This window comes from Hyperolius riggenbachi, chromosome 2, assembly GCF_040937935.1.
Source record: "Hyperolius riggenbachi isolate aHypRig1 chromosome 2, aHypRig1.pri, whole genome shotgun sequence".
Lineage (NCBI taxonomy): Eukaryota > Metazoa > Chordata > Amphibia > Anura > Hyperoliidae > Hyperolius > Hyperolius riggenbachi.
In genome coordinates, this window is record NC_090647.1 from 447,014,607 (window position 1) to 447,040,964 (window position 26,358).

Sequence of the window (26,358 nt, forward strand, 5' to 3'; positions counted from 1 at the left end):
AGGCTGTCTGTCAAAAACTACAAACTAATGTGACATGCATTAATTTCATTGATGTTCACATTATGTGACAATCAGATTGAGGATATGCACTACTGTGTTTGTTAAAAACAAAACCTTTAATAAAAAGTTTGAAAAGAAAATCCCCATGTGGGGTTAGCACATTAGTCTTGCTGCATCACATTCATTTACCTGTGTCTTCCGAATGCGCAAATCTGCAGAGGAGCGGTTCATGGCTTCCTCTTGTTCAATGCTTTGTTCAATATCTGGCAGAGAGGAGACAGGACAGGTTCCAGTTATAGCGGTTCTTTACATCATTTGAGAGAGGAAGTCTTCAGTAACAGCTGTCTGTAGCGCCATTAGCTTAGCGAGCATAGAGCTATTGCAGAACTCTAGCAGGGAACTGTCAGTCCCTAAATAAAGTGACCTATTATTTTTTCAATAAAACAGCCTACTGTTTTAAAAAGTCAGTTGGTGGAAAAAAACTACCGTACTTAGAGAAGAACTTCAGGAAAAATGTAATAAAATTAAATTTATTGCAGACAAAGCTTAAAGTAAACCTGTCTTTTTTTTTCGCGACTCCTTCTCTGCCGGACGGGACACTAATTGTCTTTGCAGCTGCTCTCCCCTCATATGATGCTGTGCAGGCCTTACTTGGCACCTGCACAGTGTGGCCGAACTAGTACACGGCTGAGAGCAATCTTTGACTTTAAAGCGGATCTCCAGCCTGCAATTAAAATCCAGCAGCCTACCTATAAAATAAATTTATAGTTACCTGTGCTGCCTTCTCCCTAGACGCCGGCATGTGGCCACGCCTCCCTGAAGGAAAATTCCAAGATGTTTACTGGAGTAAACATCTGGGCATTTTTCTCCAGGTAGGGATGGGAGGCGGAGTGACACGCTGGAAGTCAGGTGATTTGGGGGCTTCAGGACGCCTTCAGGAAGGCTTTGAGGGAGAAGGCAGCGCAGGTAACTATAACTTTCTTTTACAGGAAGACTGCTGGCAGGCTGGAGAGCCACTTTAATGTTAATGATTGTTCAGAGGGTCCTAGCACAGCACCGGAGGAGCATAGGAATATCCAGGGGGCCTCTGGACCCTACTGAGGGAAGTATCTAACTTTATTAAAAAAAAAGGTTACAGGTACCCTTTAAAGGCTTTTCAGGAGCAATGTCTGGTAGGACAAATACCAAAATAAAATTACACAAACAAAATACAACAAAAGACATCCTGTCTAATGTAGATGACATAACAAATGCTCAAATGGTAAATACTGAGAACACAAACATCAGAGGGTGCCATTTGACAAGAACAGTCCAAAAAATAGCCCGGTATCACAGGACAAAGGAAAAATGTACATAGCGGACTACATTTTAGAAGGAAAATCTGGCACCAGATGCGGCAGGTGGGATGGAATCGCTGATGATACAGGACCGCATGCTACTCACAATGTCTAGTGCACAGTAGTAAAGAGGAAATGTAGAGAGGCCCTGTGCCCTTAACCACTTAACGACCGCCTAAAGCCGATAGGCGTCGGCAGGTCGAAGTGGTGTTTCCATGGAAACCGTTCCATGTCAGTTCACGGAGGGTGTCTCCGTGAACAGTCTGCGAGTCGCGGCTCACAGGTTAAATGTAAACACGCGGGGAAGAAATTCCTGCTGTTTACATCAATAGATCGGCGATCCTCGGCCTCTGATTGGCTGGGGATCGCCGGCATCTGATATGCTGAAGCCTATCCTAGGCGGCACAGGACGGATTTCCGTCCTGCGCAGCCCATAGAGAGGAGCAGGCGGAGGGAAGGAGAGGGAGGTAGGAAAATCGCTGCTGAGGGGGGCTTTGAGGAGCCCCCCCGCAAGTCCACACGGAGCAGCAGCGATCAGACCCCCCAGCAGGACATCCCCCTAGTGGGATAAAAAGGGGGGAAGTCTGATCTCCCTGCCTTTTACCCGATCGGTGCTGTGGGCTGGAGAGCCTGCGCAGCACCGATCATTCAAAAAACCCGTGGTCCTTAAGTGGTTAAACACACCTTTAATCGATTCACATGGACATCACAAACAGCAGCGTACAGTGGGGGTTAGGTAAGGCCTGACAGCTGTTTCGCATGCTAACGCGTCATCAGAGGTTAGTACCTCTGATGACGCGTTAGCACGCAAAAAAGCTGTCAGGCCTCACCTAACCCCCACTGTACGCTGCTGTTTGTGATGTCCATGTGAATCGATTAAAGGTGTGTTTAAGGGCAGAGTGCCTCTCTACATTTCCTCTTTACTACAGAACATAGCTGACTACAGGAGTAACATACTGTATGAAAATGTGAATTTCCACCGCAACGTATTTCATGGGTTAAAGCCCACTTTCTCATAGAGTGTGACTTTTTGCCAAATACATGACTGTACAGAATGCTCCAAGGCCAGTTATTCCAAGAATTCTAAATAAGTTTATTTTGTAGCATATGAAAATTCAAACAGAAAATTCCAGCAAAGGGCAGAGATACTCTTAGGTGCTTTTTAAAGGACCACTCCAGCGAAAAAAGTAAGCAGTTAAAATCTGACAGAACCGACAGGTTTTGGGCCAGTCCATTTCCTCATGGGGGATTCTCAGGGCTTTCAAGAGCATTTCTTGAAGGGCAGTTGCTAACTATAACTGCCAAAATAGTGTGCAAGTGAGTATGGAGGCTGGCTGGTATCTGACTATTTTGACAGTTACATTGCCATTCAGGAAATGCTTCTGAAAACCAAAACCCTGAGAATCCCCCATGAGGAGATGGACTAGTGGCTTCTGTCAGATTTTAACTGCTTACTTTTTTTGCTGGAGTGGTCCTTTAACTACTTAAAAACCGCCCCACGCCAATGGGCCTGGTCGCGGCGGCAGCCCCAGGACCGCCTAACGCCAATTGGCGTCAAGTCCTGGGGCTGCATTTTGCAGGAGATCGCGCGCAGGCTGCGCACGATCTCCTGCTTGGGGGGCGGAACTCCGCCCCCTTCGCAGTCTCCGAGCGGCAGCAGCGCTGTACTGAGGACAAGAGAGCGATCAGCTCTCATAGGAAGAAGGCTATGACAGCCGATCGCCGTGATTGGCTGGCAAGGAGTGGGCGGGAGGGACAGGGGGAAAAAAATACACATTTTTATTAACAATAACTATAGATAAATATTTGTAAAAAAACTAAAACAAACAACAACTGGGGGGCGATCAAACCCCACCAACAGAGAGCTCTGTTGGTGGGGAGAAAAGGAGGGGGGGAAATCACTCGTGTGCTGTGTTGTGCGGTCCTGCAGCTTGGCCCTAAAGCTGCAGTGGCCAATTATGCAAAACACAGCCTGGTCTTTAGGGGGGTTTACCACTGTGGTCCTCAAGTGGTTAAAGAGGAACTGTCGCAAAAATCTTAAAATTTAAAACACATAAAAATAAGAAGTACGTTTCTATCTGTGTAAAATGAGTCATAAATTACTTTTCTCCTATGTTGCTGGCATTTACAGCAGGTAGTAGAAACCTGACATTACCGACAGGTTTTGGACTAGTCCATCTCTACATAGGGGATTCTCAGCATGGCCTTTGTTTTTTATAAAGACACTTCCTGAAAAAGATTTATACAAAGATGCTGACCAGCCTCCCTGCTCACCGTACACTTTTTTTTGGCAGTTTGACGGAGCAAATGCCATTCACTAAGTGTATTTTGAAAATAAAGAAATCCCTGTGAATCCCCCATGAGGAGATGGGCTAGTCCAAATCCTGTTGGTTCTGTTAGATTTCTACTACCTACTGTAAGTGACAGCAACATATGAGAAAATAAATTTATGGCTCATTTTACTCTTGAAGAAATGTACTTCTTAATTGTATATGTTTACATATACTTAAAATTGTAAGATTTTCGCGATGTCATTTAAAGGGAAACTGAAGAGAGAGGTATATGGAGGCTGTCATGTGTATTTCCTTTTAATCAATACCAGTTGCCTGGCAGCCCTGCTGGTCTATTTCTCTGCAGTAGTATCTGAATAAAACCAGAAACAAGCATGCAGCTAGTCTTGTCAGATCTGACTTTAAAGTCTGAACCACTGAAACACCTGATCTGCTGCACGCTTGTTCAGGGGCTATGGCTAATAGTATTAGAGGCAGAGGATCAGCAGGGCTGCCAGGCAACTGGTATTGCTTAAAAGGAAATAAACGTGACAGCCTCCATATACCTCTCTCTTTAGTTCCCCTTTAAGGATAAATAGAGACCATATGGAGTCTTCAGTTAGAGTTATAATGTTTGTTTCCTCTAAGCTTTGTCTTTGTCAGGAGATCCACTTAAAGAGAAACTGTAACCAAGAATTGAACTTCATCCCAATCAGTAGCTGATACCCCCTTTCCCATGAGAAATCTATTCCTTCTCACAAACGGATCATTAGGGGGCTCTGTATGGCTGATTTTGTGGTGAAACCCCTCCCACAGTGTGATGTCAGCGCCTCACAGCACTGAGGTACTGACATCACACTGTGGGAGCCTTGTTGCCTTGTGGGAAATAACAGCTGTTTCCAACTGCCAAAAAATGCAAGCAGCATCTCCTTCCAGTGACATCACCTGCCACCAGTAAAAATGCCACCATGTGATAAATGTTAGTGTTACAAACCTACCTGGTGTGGTCTCTGCTCTGATAGTTTGGAGCAGCTGGAGGAAGCTTCCCTTTCCCCTTTGATCAAAAGTATCCCCGGCTCCCCTGTAGACGTGAATCAGAATTATGGCATCCCCGGCTCCCCTATAGATGTGGGTCGGTGTGTTGGTTCTGGCAGGATGCACGCAGCTCAGAGCTGTCTTTATAGGCTGAGGAGGCGTGTCTGATGGGGTGTCAGCAGTGATGTCATTTCTGGGGGCTGGGCTTGTGCTCTGCCTCCTGGGTATTTAAGGCCAGAGTATTCACTTGCTCGTTGGCCTTGATACTAATCAGTTTGCTGGTTTTTGGCCTAGTCAGTGAGTTTCTAGAGCTACATTAATATATTGTGTAGACGCACAATATACATGTACTCTAGTTAGTCAGTCTTGCTTTTTTGTAATTATATTATATATTATCGTAATATTTTGAAGTAACATCTTATTGTATATTTATCTGTGTACCGACCTCTTGCCTGCCTCTTGACCTCGCTCTTGTCTTTGCTTCTGTACCACTGCCATCTGATACACGTTTGACTCGGCTTGTCCCTGACTTCGTTATTGCCTGATCCTTACAATACGACTGACATCTGACTTATGTGTATGACCCTGCCTGTTTATTGACTACGATATTGCCTTGCTACTCTGTACCTTGATACCTGTGACTTTGTGTACGGCTACGGCCTGATCCTGGCTACGCTTTACGTACTACTGTTTGTGTATACACTTGTACGTTACCTCATCACGTATCAGCGTGATAGTTAGAATGTAAATCAGGGAGAGGAAAGATTTTACAATGAGCAAACACTGACTAAATCATTTATACATAATTATTGTAAAAAATAAGCACTTTTTTATTACATTAGTTTCACTGGAGTTCCTCTTTAAGGTAGATCTAACTACCAGTATTTTCAAGGTCAGGAATTAGACCCTTCAGTGAACATTCTGAAGTTAATGACTTCAGGAAGGCAAAAAATGATAACCAATATAAATTGCAAAAAGGATTTGAGTTCCCTCTCCCAGAAAACTCCAAGGATTCCTCCTTTGTGATCATGATTGATGTTGGCTCATTCAAAATCCCACACCTTATTGGCTTTACATTAATTTCAGACAATATTTGAAATAAAATCTGGCTGAATCTTTACCCTTCCTCAAAACCAATATATTCCGCATGACTTGGGGGGAGGGGCTAAAGGTTGTTTGAAATTACGGTATGCTAAACAATAGGATATGCCCAAAAAGATGAGAACAGTTTAAAAGATAGGTATAAGTTAGCTTTCCTCCCAAGATAAAACAACCATTTTTCTTAGAATGGAATTTTAATGAGAATTGAAAATAAGTCAACGATTTTCTGCCAGTCTCCTCAGGTCAACCAAAAAAAAAAAAAAGAGTGCCAATTGGCTGAATGCATTCTGGTACAGAGTGCCTCTGTGTACATACAAGTTTATCTCATGTCACATGTCATTTCAAATATCCTTTAAATACTAATGCAGGTTTGCTGAGCCATTAATGTAATGTATCCTATTGTTCTCTAACCTTAGTTAATCATCCAAAGTGTCATTCTGTTCACATTATTCACAGGTGCACACATAGAGGCTGACCTTAAGGCTGGTTTCACACCAGAAACCAGCTTCAGCGATGTGGTGCATTGTGCCAGACGCACCGCAACGCACTGTCAAAAACAAACCTTCAGGGAACACCGCGCTATTGCGTGGTGTTCCCTGTCTGGTGTTCCCTGTCTGGCCAAACAGGAAGTGACCCGCGCGTGACCCACGCCTTTAACGTCACTTCCTGCTTTGGGAATGCGAAAGTGTATTGCTTAAATACACTTACGCGCATGCATGCCGCAACATCGCCTCAGTAATTTTTTAAACATCTATGCGTCTCGCCATAGACTAACATGACTTCCGGGCCAATGCAGATCGCTGCAACTCGACGCATCGTTAATTAACGTACTTCTTGACCTGCAGTGAAAATGTCACTTCCGCCGTGGCGCACCGTAACGTTGAAGTATGAAAGTCTCCAATGACTTTTTGGAAGTTTTGTCACAAAGCAGAAATTAAAGAGATCCTTAAGTCTGTAAAAAAAAATGAGTTTTACTCACCTGGGGCTTCTACCAGCCCCATGCGGCCATCCTGTGCCCACGCAGACTCGCTCGGATCCTCCTGTCCCCCACCGGCAGCTACTTTCACTTTCGCCGGCAGGCCTGACGGGCCTGGCCACGCGTCTGATGCTTTGAAGAATCACTCGCGTTCCCATGCATGTCAGGCCTGTCAGCGAAGCCAGAAATAGCTGCCGCCAGGGACAGGAGGATCCCAGCAAGTCTGCATGGGCACAGGACGGCTGCAGGGGGCTGGTAGAAACCACAGGTAAGTAAAATTCATTTTTTTAGCAGACTGAAGTGCTACTTTAAGGGTAGGAACACACTAGGCAGAATCACATATGCTATTTCCACTCTGCTATGGAAAATGCATATCCGATTCTACCTAGTGTATTCCTACCCTGAATTTACCTGTCACTAGCACTCAGCCTGTTATGAGTTACTGTAGGTGAACAGTACCTACAGTACAGTATAAAGCTTGCAGTCGGCATATTTTACAATATTTAAGCGACCTCTGCAGCTAACAAAGCAGCCTGGTAGCCCGCCATGTCTTTTACTCACTCCTGTAATCAATCTCTTGTGTATTAATTGACTGCTACCATAATAAATAAATCATAGTGGTCATGAAACAATTATAATGCGACACTGTGGTATCTGTGTATCAAACCAAAGCACATCCTGCGTGCATAGTATATTTTAAACCTCGGAAGGTCTATTCTGTACACTATAAAATAGTAATGTTCTCATAATAATTACTAAACACCTTGTTCTACAATTTAACTCCCTGTGTACTGCATTCTGATTTCTACACAAACCGGTTTTCTCTGAATTCTAAGAAGGGCAAGGTACAATTTTAATCATTACATAAGTAATCGGCGTGACCCTTTCTTCTTTTAGAGGAAAAGTGTCAACCTTAAAGCAATCCTTTCAATCCTAGCTACTCAACATATGGCACAAGTACCCCAAGGGATACTTTAGTAGGCTGCAGGGGGTATTTGAGCTTATCATAGTCTATCTATTTTAGTAAGTAGTGAGACTCTAGTGAACTGTCACGAAAATCTTAAAATTTAAATCACATACAAATAAGAAGTACATTTCTTCCTGAGTAAAATGAGTCATAAATGACTTTTCTCCTACGTTGCTGTCACTTACAGTAGGTAGTAGAAATCTGTCATTACCGACAGATTTTGGACTAGCACATCTTCTCATGAGGGGTTCTCAAAGTTTTCTTTATTTTTTAAAAGCACTTAGTGAATGGCAGTTGCTCCATCCAACTGCCAACATAGTGTTCAGTGAGCAGGGAGGCTGGCCAGCATCTTTGTATAAAGATTTTTCAGGGAATGTCTTTATAAAGAATAAAAGCCGTGCTGAGAATCCCCTATGGAGAGATGGACTAGCCCAAAATCTGTCGGTAATGTCAGATTTCTACTACCTACTGTAAGTGACAGCAACATAGGAGAAAAGTCATTTATGGCTCATTTTACTCTGGGAGAAATGTACTTCTTAGTTGTATGTGCTTTTACATTTTAAGAGTTTCGTGACAGTTCCTCTTTAAAAAAATCAGAAATTATATAAATGAATATGAATAAATATGAGCAGTTAATTAAGCATCCCTTAGATTGTAAGCCTTTGGCAGGGTCCTCCCTTCCACAGGGTATTCTACATGATCATGTGCCCTCTCATTGTGCTCCTTACCTATGATCGCCTTGTAGTTGGATTACTGGGCCTACCTAACCAGCCCAAAATCACATGATCATGTATTTTGTACCATTTGGCTAGTACAGCTTTTACCCATGTCGTATAACCTTGTTACGTCTGTCATAAATTATATCATTGGGCTTGAGTCACTAAGCTTAGTTTAAGCAGCGTACGCTTCTAATTTAGGTGTGCCCCCTTGTATTTAGTGGCTGCTCCTTTACTCCTGCCCTGAGCCCTGTAGCTGTTTAGGATGTGATTCCCGCACTTTGATTGGCCCAATAGACTGCCTGTTAATTGACTGGCAGCCTATTGAGCCAATCAAATTGCGGGGATCACGTCCTAAACAGCTACATAGTGTGTTTATTGTCCAGCAATGCATAATATGTTGGCGCTTTTTAAATGCAATAAATAATAATAAAACTAAGCATCAAGGACTCAGTGCTTGAAAAGCATTTATTCATAACTATGGAGTAAACCTAACAACTATATATGCGTTGAGCGGTATGTAAGATGACATTTCCAGCAAAAGAGGGGTACTTGGCCAGCGTATGTTTGAAAAAGGTGCCATTTTAAAAGTGAGCTGCGGCGGGGGACTGGAGGATCGTATGGTAACGGCGTGGGCACAGGGCGGCTGCAGGGGGCTGGAAAAAGCCCCAGGTAAGTGAATTTTTTTTTTTTTCATACTTCAGGTTTCCTTTAAGCCTCTGTGGGCTTTTTGAAAAAAATATTCAATGAGAAATCACTTTACTGAATTCAGAAATTCAGACCACTAAAATATGTATTCTAATGGTGCTCATACACGGTACAATAAAAAAGTTCGATTTTCCCGCTTATTCGATTTAAACTATCGAATCAAATGAAAGTCGAAAATAATCCTTTTTTTTCGATGAAAAAAATTTGAACGATTATCCAGTTTTTTCGAGAAAAATCTGATCAGACATGCTGGAAAAATGTTGATGATTGTGTGTTGTAATTGTATCATGCATGTTAAGTTGTATGAAAATATCTTTTAGATCCTAATTGTAAGATTTGTTTCAAAGACTGTAATCTTTATTTGCATTGTCTTCATAACAAGATTAAATATTAAATATTGAAGTATGTGTATGATTGTTATCATTTGATTATAATTTAAAAAAATTTCTAAAGCACAGTAAGTTTGTCCTCATCAAAGAGAGTCCACAGATACAATGCAAATGCAATTTTGGCCTTCTTCCTGTTAGTTAATAGAGCCATTTGTAATCGCTCTGTGGTAAAAATTCCCTCAGCATGGGAAAAAAAACAACAACAACACTGTGAGGTAAAACACACCTATATAGTTGCTCTGAGTTAATATTAACTTCACAATAAATAAATTGAACCACTCAGAGTAAAATACAGCTCAATAGACGCTTTGAGCTACAACTGCCGTCTGTGTTAACTATCTGAGGTAAAATACAGCTCGAGCTGAAAAAAAAAAGAGATTCCGGTTGAAAAAAACGTCACTTCCGATCAAATAAACCATTAGATTGAATAATTTTTTTTTTCTCTCAATCATTTTTCTCAATTTGATTTTTCGGCATATTCGATCATTTTCCTCGGATTTTCAGCCTAATCGAATGTTCATGTATGGTACCTCGAAAGACAACTATGTGATTTTTTTTCAATCCAACGGGATAATCGAACAGATTTATGTAATCGAAAAAAAATGAAAAAATTGTACCATGTATGGGCACCATAAGTCTTAATGGTCAAAATAGGGTGACAGGGTGTTTGCTACTTTACATAAACTATATTTGCATATATGAGCCACTGACATCTCTTCTCGATTGCCAACAGGTGTGAAAAAATCCTTTACTGACTAGCTGGGATTAAGTTGGGGAATCTTCATTATGTTGCACATCGCATGCACAGAACCTACTGTATATGGAACCAAGACCTACAAAAACTGCAACCATCACACAATTAGTATAAATAAATTAAGCAGTAGGGCTGCACGATTTCTCGGTTTTAAACCGAAACCGCGGTTCCTGTGAAGACGATCTGGGGATCGTCTGTATCCAGCGGTTTTCGGTTTTGAGTGCCCGCGCTTGGCCGCATGGCCATGGTCCGCTGAGCCACAGAAGCAGTGCATATTTCAGAGCGGGGGGGGGGAGGAGCGGGGGAGGCGAGTCCAGTCCAGAGCGGCATACAGTTGTAGGCAGGTACGCCGTACGGGACTCGGGGGGCGGATCCAGTGGCAGAAGCAGTGTATATGTATAATGCTAATGAGCCGGGCAGCGGAGGGAGGCGAGTCCAGTCCGGAGCGGCGCTTCACACACAGCTTCTCCAATCGCTGGATAGCAATGGAATGACGGAGGCGGTAGGCGGAGCTGTACGCTCTAGTACAGCTCCGCCTACCGCCTCCGTCATTTCATTGCTATCCAGCGATTGGAGAAGCTGTGTATGAAGCGCCGCTCTGGACTGGACTCGCCTCCCTCCGCTGCCCGGTGTTCCGACCCGGCTCATTAGCATCATAAATATGCACTGCTTCTGCCACTGGATCCGCGTACCTACCTCCCTATACTGGGCACTTTACTAGCTATACTGGGGCACTATCTATTCATACTGGGCACTATACTAGCTATACTGGGGCACTACCTACCCATACTGGGGCACTATCTACCCATACTGGGGCACTATACTAGCTATACTGGGACACCATGCTATCTATACTGGCTATACTGGGACACCATGCTAGCTATACTGGGGCACTATACTAGCTATACTGGGACACTATACTAGCTATACTGGGACACCATGCTAGCTATACTGGGGCACTATGCTAGCTATACTGGGGCACTATGCTAGCTATACTGGGACACTATGCTAGCTATACTGGGACACTATACTAGCTATACTGGGACACCATGCTAGCTATACTGGGGCACTATACTAGCTATACTGGGGCACTATACTAGCTATACTGGGGCACTATACTAGCTATACTGGGGCACTGTACTAGCTATACTGGGACACTATACTAGCTATACTGGGACACTATACTAGCTATACTGGGGCACTATACTGACACCATGCTATCTATACTGGGGCAACTATGCTAGCTATGCCGCCACACCCAAGCCCCCCCCCCCGCCCCCCCAAAACCCGCTCTGCACGACACTGTACACTACACTAGGACACCACCCATCCCCCCCCCTCCCCCCCGAGTGCTAAAGCTTGTTTTGGAAAAAATTGTGGAAAAAAATCGAAATCACAATTTTTGACAGAAAAATCGCAATTTCAATTTTTCCCCAAAATCGTGCAGCCCTATTAAGCAGGTAGCACAATGTGTCTCTATAGACTTCTTTATCCCTTCTAGACAAAACAGCCTTCCTACTGCATGCAGCTACTTCCTGTCTCATACACTCCTCCCACTTGGCATTATAGGACAAAGTGATGTGTAAACAGAGTTCCCCCTTCCTAGCTTTCCCCATAACTGTATGTTTTTCGCATGAAATGTAGTTATGTCTTTGAATCTGATTGGGCTTCTTTATATGAAGGTCCTTTCATGCCCCCTCCAAACCCAACCTTGCTCACCAACACATCATAGGCCCGGAAATTATGACATTGGGTGGGTGTCTGGAGTGGTGTGGCATGAAATATGAGGGTTTGAAGTCAGGGCTTGAGAGAACCATGGTAATGATAGCAGGAGATGCTTCTGTGGTGATTGGGATACCAATGGTTGGGATGGTTTTAGGTAAAGTGGGGCCCTGGACATAAATAAATAAGGGGCTCTTTCCATTTTCATACTGTAATGTAAGAAAACGTGTGATCGCTACAGTCCCTGAGTTTTGGGGCCCCAAAAGAAAAGGTCTTTAGAGGCCAATGCCCAGTTTGACACTATGGAAGAACAGGACATGACTACAAGTACGTTCTACCATACCACCACTGGCTTTATTTACAATGATCCAATAAGAGGTCACTTACAAATCAGAGACCATTCAGTGTGAAATGTAGGGTACAGTAAGGAAAATTGAGAGGGACAAACAATAATTCACACCGCTTTCAATGTATTATTAAAACCTTTGTACACAGAAAGCGTTAATATTGGCATCTGATCAGTTATGCAAATATGCCACATTGCCGATTTTGCTCTTAAATGCTAATTTTAGAAGCCTGCAGAAGCCATTTGTTTACATACTGCTGCATTACAGAATCCGTTTCCTTGCCTGTGCCTCAAGACTCATATTAAACTTCCTTTATAAAACTCTAAATGTACAGTCATTATTTACCATTTCCTGAAATGAATAGTGTCAGACTCTCAGCAGCAGGTCAGGCCAACTGTTTCTAGCTAGAAATAACTATAAAAACAAGTCATTTGGCAAATAAAATAGATTAAAATATAGCATAGTTTCAGGAGTGGCAACCATGTGGAGCTCTTGTACAGACTATAACAACGATGTAAGGATGTTAAGGTCACTCACTCTTCAACTTGGAGCGGACCTTGTTGGCAGTCTTCTTGATGTCCGACATCAACTCTTCCAGTTCTACCTTGGTTTCTGTGGAGAGAATCAGCAGGATGAGAAGCTATGATGACAAGCAGCAGCTGTCCTATTATATACAGGAAGCAATAATAGCAAGATGTACAGGGAAAGTGCTGAGAGAGACACACACAGGACCATAGCTTATTCCATATATGTGCATGCTACAGATCTCCAAACATACTACTGTATATTGATAAGGTATTACACATTATAAATGTATGAGCACTTCATAGGAAGTGATCATTCTTATCTCTGCCAGGCATTTCATGATCACTTGATATTTTGTTTGTTTTTAAATCTTTTTGTGGCACATATACAACATATCAGTCACACACATCAACACTAATATATTACTGGCCACGTTTTAACAATAAAAAGAAAGTAAACATAGCACATGTCATAGACAGATGACACATAATATTATCAGCAGATTTAAAAAAAAAAATGACAGGAGACCATTATTGCTTCTAGCAGTCCTCTGGTCCAAACATTTGTTGCAAAGAAAGCCCCCCTAGCCCCGCCCCTTACTCAGATCTATCAAAGCGATAGTCCATTACCTGTGGCCCTCCCATATAATTTCCATTATCTTCTACAGGAGGATGTAATAGGTGTTTAGATAACACGGGGAGGTTAAGGGGGCAACTCAAGTGAGAGGGATATGTAGGCTGCCATATTTATTTACTTTTAAACAATACCAGTTGCTGGGCAGCCCTGCTGATCCTTTGCGTCTAATACTTTTAGCCTTAGACCCTGAAAAGCATGCAGCAGATCAGGTGTTTCTGACAAGATTAGCTGCATGCTTGTTTCTGCTGTTATTAAGACACTGCTGCAGCAAAATTGATCATCAGGGCTGCCAGGCAACTGATATTGTTTAAAAAGGAAATAAATATGGCAGCCTCCATATACCTCTCACTTCAGTTGAATTCAGACATATCAAGATGGGTTTACACAAACATTCAATGCTTATTGGCCAATGATTGATCAATTTTACCACTTCCACATGGCATGAGGGCCAACATATTTTGAATTCTATGAACAGATTGTATAGGTAAGCTCTTATACTACATGGATGTGGTAAAATTGGCCTATCAAAATTGGATATGTGGACACACCCTAAACGCTTGTACACACTTCCGACTACTGGTGCTTGGTAAGGATTGGGACACGATTTCTTGGGCGACCGCTCATGACCGAAGATGTACTGATGATGTGCAGCTCGTGACAGCGGGGTGGACCACGGCAGAGAACAATGGTGTCAAGCTGTGGTGCATTGTGCGGGAGAATGTGACAGGCGTCCGTGAGATTCACTCACCGGGCGCTACGTCACACCTCTCTGTAACCCGGCTGCTTCTGCTGCGCTCTGATTGGCACATCTGCGTATGCAGTGTTCCGTTTTGGTAGGCTAGACGGAATAGCCGTCACACCCCCCCTGTGACGTAGCGTCCAGTGAGTGAATCTCACGGACGCCTGTCACATTCTCCCGCACAATGCACCACGGGAGAGGCGGGATATATCCGCCCTTGGCATGTCACGGTGACAATTAGGATGGTCAGCAGCTTGGGGACAATGATGGTAATCATGCCTTGCAAGTACTATGCACCTTACAAAAAGCTTGACAATGATACGCAATTTGCACAACTTATAACAACGAGATGTTGGTTTTTTATCAAGATGTAATGTGTTTACATATGCTAATTATGACATGTTTGAATTCAGGGGGTGGTGCCATGTACTGGTCTGTTTGCTTATTAAGTTGCACTGTTAGTCTACACATTGTTACCATTCTGTGTTGTTTTACCTTGACAAAGGGGACCCCACGGGGCCCCGAAATGAGTCGTTGGTTTATGGAGTGGACTTGTGTCACATTGGTTGAATAAACCTTGATCTTGGATCAATTGAGTGTGCGGACCTTTCCGATTTTTTGCATACAGTTTACTATGGTCCAGCACCTCTATAGTGGTGTGCGATTTTCCCGTTGATTTTTTGAATTTATGCCTGCAAGAGAATCAGCACCCACACAAAAGATGTTTTTTTGTGACAGCATCTAAGGAACCCTACAGAACGTGGAATTGTTTGGTCCAGGGTCCCTGCGAGTGGGGGACACTGGTGTCTTCAGTATTCATGCACTGCAATTTTCGACATTACCTGAACTGTCAATGTGAGTACCGGATTACAAAGTTGCATTTTCTGCACTGTTTGATTGAAATCGACATATTGTACACTTGGTTGGGAAACGACCTAGTGTTAGTACCAATCAGGTACTGAAAAGGATTCCTAAGTACTACACAGTTTGTTGATAATCATCATCCTTGCAGATGGAGCCAGGAACCATTTGAACCCTTTACTTATACTCAAGCAGAAGTGGATTCGATTCTTTTTGCTGACACTGACACAGCGTTTAGTGGTGAAACCACAGCGGATTCACTCAAAGAACTAAGACGTCTTAAAGAGAATCTGTATTGTTAAAATCGCACAAAAGTAAACATACCAGTGCGTTAGGGGACATCTCCTATTACCCTCTGACACAATTTCGCCGCTCCTCGCCGCATTAAAAGTGGTTAAAAACAGTTTTAAAAAGTTTGTTTATAAACAAACAAAATGGCCACCAAAACAGGAAGTAGGTTGATGTACAGTATGTCCACACATAGAAAATACATCCATACACAAGCAGGCTGTATACACCCTTCCTTTTGAATCTCAAGAGATCATTTGTGTGTTTCTTTCCCCCTGTTCTCATGCACTGAAGTTTCAGGCTGCTTGTTTCTTCCTGCAAACAGCTTTGCCCTTGTCTGTAATTCTTCAGTATGTGAAAGCCCAGCCAGCTCAGAGGATGATTTATCCAGCTTGTAAAAGATAACAGAGAAGCTGCTCTAATCCTAAATAACACACAGGCAGTGTGCATAGAGGGGCCTGGAAGGGGGAGTTCATAGCAGAACCACAACACTGAAGAACTTGGCAGCCTTCCAGACACAGGCCGACAAGTCTGACAGGGGAAAGATACATTGATTTATTACAGAGACAGTGATAGTATAAAGTGCTGCAGTAAGCCAGAACACATTAGAATAGCTCTTGGAACTTGTAGGATGATAAAAAACAGGATGCAATTTTTGTTACGGAGTCTCTTTAAGAAACGTAAAGCTGACCTAGAACTTCATGGTCAGACTCTGTCACAGTATTACAAGTTGAAGAAGATACCAAAGGGGTTTAGGCTCCAAATACAACCCACAATTAGCCGGCACAAGCACTTGTTTTGTGTACGGTGGTGTGCATTATCTACCCAGCACTCTTTAAACTATATGCTGATGGTCATTGAAGAGGTCAAAGTTCTGCTGGTGGGTACTAATAAGGAGATTGGCAAGGTGAATGCCCATATACAGCATAAGCTGAAATCGGGTAAAGAAACCAATTTACAGAAAGATCTCGACCAACTGGAAGCGGATATTAATAAATATATTGAACAACAAAGGCAATACAAAAGGGACAAGTTCAAACTGGTCAACAAGGATTATCAAGAGGGGAGGGTCTATCCGTGGCTGAGCGGCATCAGGGAAGGAAGAGATCCCAGGTTTCCACCAAGGTTTCCCAGAAAACCTGGTCAACCCAGGAAACCTAAACCCAGGCCACAAAAACCAAGAGGTGAGGAGAGCGACATTGTGAGTGAAAATCCCACCTGAGATAGTGATAACGCATCAGGTTCATCACATATCCCCCAGCGCCCTTTTCAGGGGGGCGCCGGAAGCGCCGACCCAGGAGAGGCAGGAAAATCAAGGCCCGACCAACACTCTCCGGTACAGACCAGACAACAGAGATACTGGTAGTCAACTTGTCACAAAGAGACCTTTCCTTGGATGAGATAAGTATGTTATCACGGGGACTCTCCTTTTGCCCATACGCAGGCTTTGACAATTTCGATTTTGAAGTTAACATGTTCAGGTATGAACGCAGCATGAAACTCAAACAATTTTTTCTCTAAGGAACCAAGAACGGATAAGCCGACAACCATGACTCCGTTCAAATTAAAGAGTAACTTCATTCTCCCTGGTCAGTTTCCTTCCATAGAAACCTTCATACAGACGACCAAATATGAAGTTTTGCAATCGATAGACACTGTTCGACCCAGACACAATCTTAGGATGAGTGAAAGGAAGGCACTTAGAACGCTTAAGGATGAGCACTCCATTATTATCAAGCCAGCGGACAAGGGTGGGGCCATAGTTGTACTAGATTACAGAGAGTACCAAGGGGCCATGCTGGATATGCTTAATGATGCCGACAGCTATAGGAAAATCGCAATGAATCCTACAAGTTCTGTTTTGGAAAAAGTCCAGCTTCTTGTGGAAACGGGTTACCAAAAAGGATGGATAACATCAGAAACTAGGGGATACCTGTTATGTGAATATCCACAAATTCCAGTTATCTATGGACTCCCCAAAATACATAAAGGCTTGACACCCTTAAAATACCGACCCATTATCTCAGGGTCAGAATCGGTTACACAACCACTGGCCAGGTATGTTGACTTTTATTTGCAGCCTCTTGTGAAACAACTACCAGCGTATCTGAGGGATACGGATGACTTTTTTGAATAAATTAAGAGGTTTCCAAGGGAACATTGACTCAATGATATCATGTTCTATGGACATTTCAGCATTATATACGAGCATACCCACTGATATGGGGTTAAGGGCTGTTAACCATTTTCTCTTACAGGATCAAAGTGATTCGGTGCCTGCAGAGTTTATTAGTGAATGTTTATTGTCTGTTTTGACTAACAACTTTTTTCGCTTTGAAGGTTCTTGGTATGAACAGATCAAGGGCACAGCAATGGGTAGTTTGGCAGCCCCTTCCTTTGCAAACCTTTTTATGGGGTATCTGGAGGAGATGTTTATTTACCCAAGTGCCCTGTTTAAAGAAGAGGCCAAATTATGGCTTCGGTTCATAGACAATGTCTTTTTGATCTGGGGTGGTGAGAGGGAGGCATTGCAGAAGTTTGTGGTATTTTTAAACACTGTGGCAGAAGGCATCGTTTTTAATCCTGAGATTTCCGAGGAGAGCATCACCTTCCTTGATGTCAGAGTTAGCAAGGGAAGGGGGATGTTTAACACCACCTTATATCAAAAGCCTACCGATCGCAACAGTCTGTTGCGAGCTGAAAGTTATCACCCTCCACACCTTGTCGAATCTTTGCCAATATCTCAGTTCCTCAGAGTCCTGAGAATTTGCAACACTGACGAGGAGAGGAATAATCAGATTGCCTCTATGAGGAACAGGTTCTTGGAATGGGGGTACTCCGAATCCATTCTTTCACGGGCACTTGACAAGGCCAGAGAGAGATTGGACGAGGAAGCATGAGCGAATCGGTCAAGCGAAAGTATACCATTCGTACAAACGTTTGGACCACTGGCCAAACAAATCAAGGGGCTAATGAACAAAAACAATGTCATCCTGCAGGCCGATAAGAAATTGACCGCAGTGGTGAAAGAGAAGCCCCTGTTCGCATATAGAAACTGCAGGAACATCCAGAACACTCTGGTTCAGGCTGATCCATGGCAGAAATATATGCGAAAACTATTTAAATTCTCGGAACGCACAGGATGTTACAGGTGTTGCAGATGCAATATTTGTAACTCTCTTATCACGGGCAATGCTTTCTTTCACCCACATAGTGGGAGGAAATAAACGATCAAAGATTATGTGAACTGTGACACGGATCATGTGGTCTATATCCTCAAATGCCCATGTGGAATGGCCCCAACGTTGGAAAAACGACAGCCTTTCAAAAAACGTTTTCAGCGACACCGGAGCGACATACGGACGATGTATAGGGCAGTTGAGAAAGGAGAAAACCCTGATTCCACTAAGCCTGTTGCTCTACATTTCCTAGAACAGAAACATCAGGTACATCCCCTAAGGGGAATGGTTATCGAGTGGGTACAGGCACCCAGACGTGGTGGGGATCGCAAACGTTTGTTGTTGCAAAGGGAGGCTTTTTGGATTTATACGTTAAACACAGTAGCCCCCGCAGGGTTAAACACCTACAATGGTTTGGCCTGTTTTCTACCAGTGAGGTGATGTGTTGTTTATGAACACTGAAGGAGTAATTGCATATTATATGCAATAATGTATATTATGTATATATATGTAACCATATTAATATTGTCTTTTTCTATTTCAGGCTCTTCTTTCTCTTGGGTATTAACCTGCTGGGCGGTCTGGACGAGCACAGCTCGTCCAGTACCGCCGGAGGCTGCCGCTCAGGCCCTGCTGGGCCGATTTGGCTGAAATAAAAAGCAGCACACGCAGCCGGCACTTTGCCAGCCGCGTGTGCTGCCTGATCGCCGCCGCTCTGCGGCGATTCGCCGCGAGCAGCGGCGAAAGAGGGCCCCCCTAGCCGCCTGAGCCCTGCGCAGCCGGAACAAAAAGTTCCGGCCAGCGCTAAGGGCTGGATCGGAGGCGGCTGACGTCACGACGTCGGCTGACGTCGATGACGTCACTCCGCTCGTCGCTATGGCGACGATATAAGCAAAACAAGGAAGGCCGCTCATTGCGGCCTTCCTTGTTTATTCTGGGCGCCGGAGGCGATCGGAAGATCGCCTCCGGAGCGCCCTCTAGTGGGCTTTCATGCAGCCAACTTTCAGTTGGCTGCATGAAATAGTTTTTTTTTTATTAAAAAAAAACCCTCCCGCAGCCTGCCTGGCGATCTTAATAGAACGCCAGGCAGGTTAAGGGGGTCTTCTTCTGTTGTTCCTCACGGTGTTCTCATCTTAGGGTCTTTCTACATTGGTGGTATGTAAGTACTCGGTCTTTCTGGTCCAATCCTCACCTTGGCTTATGTAATTTTTCATATTTATCTGTTTCTGTGCCTTGATACTAGTGTTTGAATGTTGCAAAAAACTGTAGGGGGATATATTGACATGGGTGTTCATGTTAGTAAAATGTTATGCAGAATTGCATATGTGTTAGTATTGGAGATTTCTCAGTACTGACATTAAGCCAATTTAAGCAGACTTTTTTGGCTGACTTTTGGCAATTTCTTTGTATCATATCTGAATTGTTTACTGTGACATGCATAATTTGCATAGGGCACATATGTTGTGCTGGGTTGCTAAGCGACCCGGGGACCTATGCGTACTTGCATGTGGACCAATAAACAACACACTGCGCCACAGTTCACCAAAAGTTGAATGAAACAAATCACAGATACTGGGATCGCTGCAGATAGTCCACACGCTGGGTAAAAAATGTCAAAGATACTGCTGCGCTCTCCGGACCTGAAAAAGAGAAATCTCCACATAGGGCAATATCGTTCAGTCTAAGTAGGTCATCCCTCCACTAATTCCACGTGTCACATGTGAAGTGCTCTCCCAACTCTCAATCAACTCCGTGTCCCTTATCCCCTCTCGCTAAATGCTCACCAGATTCTGGCCACCTCAGTTTTCAGGTGGATCATAGGCAGTACAGTTATATACCACTTCACTGGATTCTGCAAAGAAGGGAGAATCTCCACATAGGGTAATACAGTTTGAACAATTCAATATGATTCAACCACTACTTCCACCGCGTGTCCTGCAAATCACCCTGTGCTGGTGCCAAACCGCCGTGCTACATATCACACCGCTCACCAGATGTAGCCCACCTCTATGTCCAGGTGGAAGTTGCGCTGTTTGTTGTAGGCAAACAAATTTCACACTCCTGGATCCTTTAAAAAGGCCTTTTCAAGGACTTGCTATTTATTCCAATTTAAAATTCACTCGATAAAAAACATAAAAGAGACCAACATAGCGTAATACAGCTTAGAATTGCTCCAATGCGCATAAACTCAATATCACTTACGCCTCCAAGTGCGTTCTGCGCGTATCTCATACAGTAGGCTTCTACCAGTGCCCATCCGTCTCGACTCCGGCTAATGTCCGGATGCGCCTGGGTAGCTGCACGCTCTCCCTTTTCGCCTCCCTCCTCGGTCGCAGGGTGTAGATCGATGCGCTTCTGTGCTGACCGGCCGGTCCGTGCGCTTACTTCCGTGCGACGTCAGACGCACAACTCCGCCCTACCTAGGCGAAAAGGGAGAGCGTGCAGCTACCCAGGAGTGAATCTCACGGACGCCTGTCACATTCTCCCGCACAATGCACCACGGGAGAGGCGGGATATCCGCCCTTGGCATGTCACGGTGACAATTAGGATGGTCACAGCTTGGGGACAATGATGGTAATCATGTCTTGCAGGTACTATGCACCTTACAAACAGCTTGACAATGATACGCAATTTGCACAACTTATAACAACGAGATGTTGGTTTTTTATCAAGATGTAATGTGTTTACATATGCTAATTATGACATGTTTGAATTTAGGGGGTGGTGCCATGTACTGGTCTGTTTGCTTATTAAGTTGCACTGTTAGTCTACACATTGTTACCATTCTGTGTTGTTTTACCTTGACAAAGGGGACCCCACGGGGCCCCGAAACGAGTCGTTGGTTTATGGAGTGGACTTGTGTCACATTGGTTGAATAAACCTTGATCTTGGATCAATTGAGTGTGCGGACCTTTCCAATTTTTTGCATACAGTTTACTATGGTCCAGCACCTCTATAGTGGTGTGCGATTCTCCCGTTGATTTTCTGATATTGGAAAGGCGGCTCCCTCCTCTAGTGTCTCCCTCCATCCTTCCCTATGCACAGTCCCAAACAGAGTGTAAATGAGAGGTTTTCACCAAGCTCTCAGCATTCCACTGACGAGATCTCCCTTCGCTTGGGGGCACCACTAGCTACTTAATACTAAGGCCCAGTTCACATTAGCGTTCCCTGTTCGGATCCGCCTGATCGGATCCGGACCGTTTACTTTACAAACGGAACGTACGTTCCGCATAGCAATGCAAAGTCTATGCGGACGTTCACATGCGTACGTTCCGTACAGAACGGAGCCGGATCAGATCTGGACACTTTTCCAACATGCGCTATTTTTCGGGTTCGGATCATCCGGCCCACGCACCCGGAACGGAGCCTGACTGCACCATCCGGAAATAGAAACCTATGGGGAACGGAAAGCACAGAACACACTGGATACAAACACCTGACGTTCTACCCCACTTCCTATGCGTATTCTAGCGGCCATTTCAGATGGGGACACATGGGCAGCAGTGGAGCAGCAGTGACTAACGTGCTGGAGCTGTTTGGCAGTATGTCGGAGGTGGAGGTGAGGCCTAAACAGCGGAAGACCTGATTCTACAGGTGCACCTTCTGCTGACCCCAAAAATTTTTTAAGTAATTTTGCTGTTTTTACCACACGGATCCGGATGGCAGCCTGATGCATGCCTGATGCAAACGGACCAGATCCGGATCGGAACTGTACGGTTCCGATCCGGATCAGGTCCTGATCTGATCCAGATCTGGTCCGTTTGCATGCCAAAACGCAAGTGTGAACGGGGCCTTAGGATACCTCTGGCTACCTAATGCTAAGGGATACCTGCAGCTACCTATGATGGGCAAGGGAAGTAAGGGAAAAGTGACAGCTGGGCCAGCCAGCACACTAGCGGTGCTGTTCGGCAGGGGTTTGTAGGTTAATTGAGGGCAAAGTCTAGGATGCCAGGACATCTATGCCTATAGGCTCCTGTGATGTAAATCCGGGCTTGAACCTACAGCTTAAAATGAACCTCCAGACTAAAAATCTACTCAGCAGCACTGTAAAGGTTTGGTGTTTCTTTAACAGTTTCACAGCGTCAGAACTTTGTTTTTCTTACCCAAACCTCATTTTTAGCTGCACAGAAGCTAAGCTCTGCTCCATCAAATAAATCTGCAAAGTATTAGTACCGGCGCTAGCTGGAGATGGTTATGGCCCTTTAAGTGGATTTCACCTCAGTGCTGCTCCTTAAACTGGGTGGTGCCAGTATGCTAATATGGGAGATACAAAGGAAAAAACAGAGCGCTCCGATGGTGCGTTACCACTTTTAATAGATTCACACGCTTTAAAATCAATACACTTACAGTGTATGTGCAAGAATTGCACATTCAAGAGGCCACCAGCGAGTCCCCTCAGCGTCCTGTGCCTGGCCAGGGCTAACAGGGTCCGTGCGGATGGTGAGCAGGTGGAGAGGAGGACAACCGCCGGCTAACGATCCTCTCGGCAAGCCGCCTGACGTCACAACGCGTTTCGGCGCTTAACCACACCTTCTTCGGGTCCCGAAGAAGGCGTGGTTAAGCGCCGAAACGCGTTGTGACGTCAGACGGCTTGCCGAGAGGATCGTTAGCTGGCGGTTGTCCTCCTCTCCACCTGCTCACCATCCGCACGGACCCTGTTAGCCCTGGCCAGGCCAGGGCTAATGAATCTATTAAAAGTGGTAACGCACCATCGGAGCGCTCTGTTTTTTCCTTTGTATCTCCCATCAAATAAATCTGCCTGGGCATTTTCCCCCTGATGCTGTGCAAAGCATGATGGGATTTCTGATGTTGTTGTTCTCATTGCCTAGCGCGCGCAGCTGGGAGGGGTGATCAGGACACAGGACAGTTGGAACTGTGTCTCATGCTCCCTGTCACCTCCTTTCAACCAAAGAGATGGCTGGCCCCATGAAAAAGATGGCTGCCCCCATGAAATCACAAACATTTGCCTGTTCTTTTAAAACAGGGTAGGTAAGAGATTATATTACCAATCTACTTTAATTAACATAACTAATGTAACTTAATGACAGTATGTTTGTTTAGGCTGAAGTTCCTCTTTAATGTTACTGGAAAATCATCTCAAATTTCTGTATTTTCTCCTTGATGAGACAACGCTGTCCTTGTTTGAGTATTATTTCATTTTCTGTCTACCCATTCCATAGAAGGTACAGAATCCAGCTTAACATTTGTATATGCATTGACTGGACTATATATACATATTGTGCATGCCAGGTCGCTGAACAACGTCAGATAATTAGCAGAAGTAGTGGTGAGCGACTATCTCAGTTGAAGTTCATCTAAGATGTGTTTGAGGCTTTAGTGACAGTGGCTTGGGGGAAGGGCACTCTGATCCAGATATTTCTGCCACAATGTAAAATACTATTGGAGCAACAAGGGATAGGCAGGCACTCGGGTTGGCATGCTGCATAAAGTCAGAAATGCAACTCGCATGCAACAACCAATGCAATCACCCAATAAAACTATGTGCTCAAGACTAAGGAAAGCAAAGTCTATGCAACAAACCGAGCAGGCAAAGAAAGTCTGGCACTATAGTTTACTGAAACAATTGGTGTAAACACAGCTGGTGCAATAGGCAACACGGAATACATGCAAAAAAAAACCACAATTGGTGAATGCAGAAGAAGTATACTTATGTTCCAGTTGTTGTGTCCGTAGATGGGTGGTGGGGAGGCAGCTGTGGGTGCCATGGGTGCACGGCCTTGCGACCGCTTCGCGGGGTAAAACGCCGAGCTTCTTCTGAGGCCGGTGTGCACAATGTGAAATACACACTAACCCACACAACCGAAAACGTGTCAGATCCTATTTCAAATGCTATTCTCTTTAAAGGGTTACTGTAGGGGGGTCGGGGGAAAATGAGCTGAACTTACCCGGGGCTTCTAATGATCCCCCGCAGAAGTCCTGTGCCCGCACAGCCACTCACCGATGCTCCGGCCCCGCCTCCGGTTCACTTCTGGAATTTCTGACTTTAAAGTCAGAAAACCACTGCGCCTGCGTTGCCGTGTCCTCGATCCCGCTTATGTCATCAAGAGCGCACAGCGCAGGCCCAGTATGGTCTGTGTCTGCGCAGTACACTCCTGGTGACATCAGCGGGAGCGAGGACACGGCAACGCAGGCGCAGTGGTTTTCTGACTTTAAAGTCAGAAATTCCAGAAGTGAACCGGAGGCGGGGCCAGAGCATCAGTGAGTGGCTGCGCCAACACAGGATGTCTGCGGGGGACCATTAGAAGCCCCGGGTAAGTTCAGCTCATTTTCCCCCAACCCCCCTACAGTAACCCTTTAAAGGTGTTTTTTTTTTTTTATTAGACTCAACTCTGAGACTATTTTTCTGAATGTTCCTACAGTTCCTCCTGACTAATATACTTTTCTGACAATACTCATAATCTACACAGGATTCTTGCATAGTAATGATTTAATACCAGGCTGAAATGCAAAAGGAAAATGCTATTTAAGAAATGATAGCTTATCCATGGTAACACGGTATTCAGATCGATGAATCATATTTTCTAAGAGCTGATGTACCATTATGTCCCAATGAAGGGAAAAGTATTCACATCATATTCCCTTGCCTATGAAGTTGCTGCTCCGCTGCTAAGAAATAGTCCGAGATGTATTTGTGAAAGGTTTTCTAAAGGCAAAATGACTTTATTACCCACAGCAACCAACCAGTTTCCTTGTTTCAGCTTCATGCCTCCCTCTTAAAGAGGCACTGTAGTGACATATAGTAGAATGCAGTAAATTATTCAGGATACCCTTTATTACAGTAATTTTCCTGGTTTCAGCATCAGAAACACTTCATATGTCTATAAATTGCTGTATACTGGCATTCAGGGAGACCAATCATATTTTGTACTGGCAATCGCTGGCAATTCCAAAAGTGCTTGTCTAATGAAACGTAATGGCAGCAAATCCACAGGACCAATTGTAATTAAGAAAATCACTATCTCGGGTCCCCTGCAGCATTTTTGGAGTGATTGTGCAATTTCAGTACCAAACACCCCCCTTGATAAAAATATTCATTAATAAACAATAGCTTCTAAAAGCACAGGAATCATTCAACATTTTGCTAGCATTCTGTCAGCGCAACAGGGCACCAGGCCTTAAATATTCTGCAGAGATCACCTGACAGCACTAAAAATGTTGCCAGTCTTGTGATAAATGTCAGAATGTATATTGTGGTGATGGAGGATTTTTACAATGGACAAACACTGACTAAATCATTTATAAATAAATACTGTAAAAAGAAATAGGATTTTTTTTTTATTTTATTAATTTATTCTCACTACAGTTTCTGTTTAAAGTGGACCTGAACTCTTGCACAGGACAGAAGGAAAACTGAGAAATGCACCCTATATATATATTTTGAGAGTTTAGCCTGTCTAATTCCCCCTCATCTGTGACTAATCACAAGTTGTAATTTGATCTCTCTGCTGTGGCAGCTGACTGCCACGACAGATAAGCCAGATAAGTTCATTTGAAAGCAGGAGGTAGAAACACTGCAAATTTTTGCAGGATTTGTATCAATTGTAACCAAGAAATGTTACAGAAAGAAAGGCTGTGTGATCTTGCAGAGCACTTGTGTTTCGTTTAGGTGTAATACACATATTATAATACAATATGCAGGGTACAAGTTACAATGCAGGGCAGTTTGCACCTATGGAAATGCTGGCCTTGCTGTTAGAGCTCTGTAATAACAGCGCAGGAGATCTGGGCGCAGCCGGCACCACCATAGACCGTAATAGGAATTACAGCTATAGCAGCCTACAGTGAGT

At 44.1% G+C, this 26,358-nt stretch overlaps 1 protein-coding gene across 5 annotated transcripts in view; it reads right to left on the reverse strand.

Moving 5' to 3' along the window:
- The window catches only part of STX1A (syntaxin 1A), a 202,228-nt gene that overhangs the window by 40,176 nt on the left and 135,694 nt on the right, over nucleotides 1-26,358 (reverse strand). For all 5 annotated transcript variants that reach the window (XM_068270027.1, XM_068270030.1, XM_068270029.1 and 2 more), the window contains exons 4-5: nucleotides 12,860-12,934; nucleotides 190-263 (exon numbers count right to left, since the gene is read on the reverse strand). In XM_068270027.1, the coding sequence (XP_068126128.1) occupies nucleotides 190-263; nucleotides 12,860-12,934 (149 nt within the window). The remainder of the gene's footprint in view (nucleotides 1-189; nucleotides 264-12,859; nucleotides 12,935-26,358) is intronic.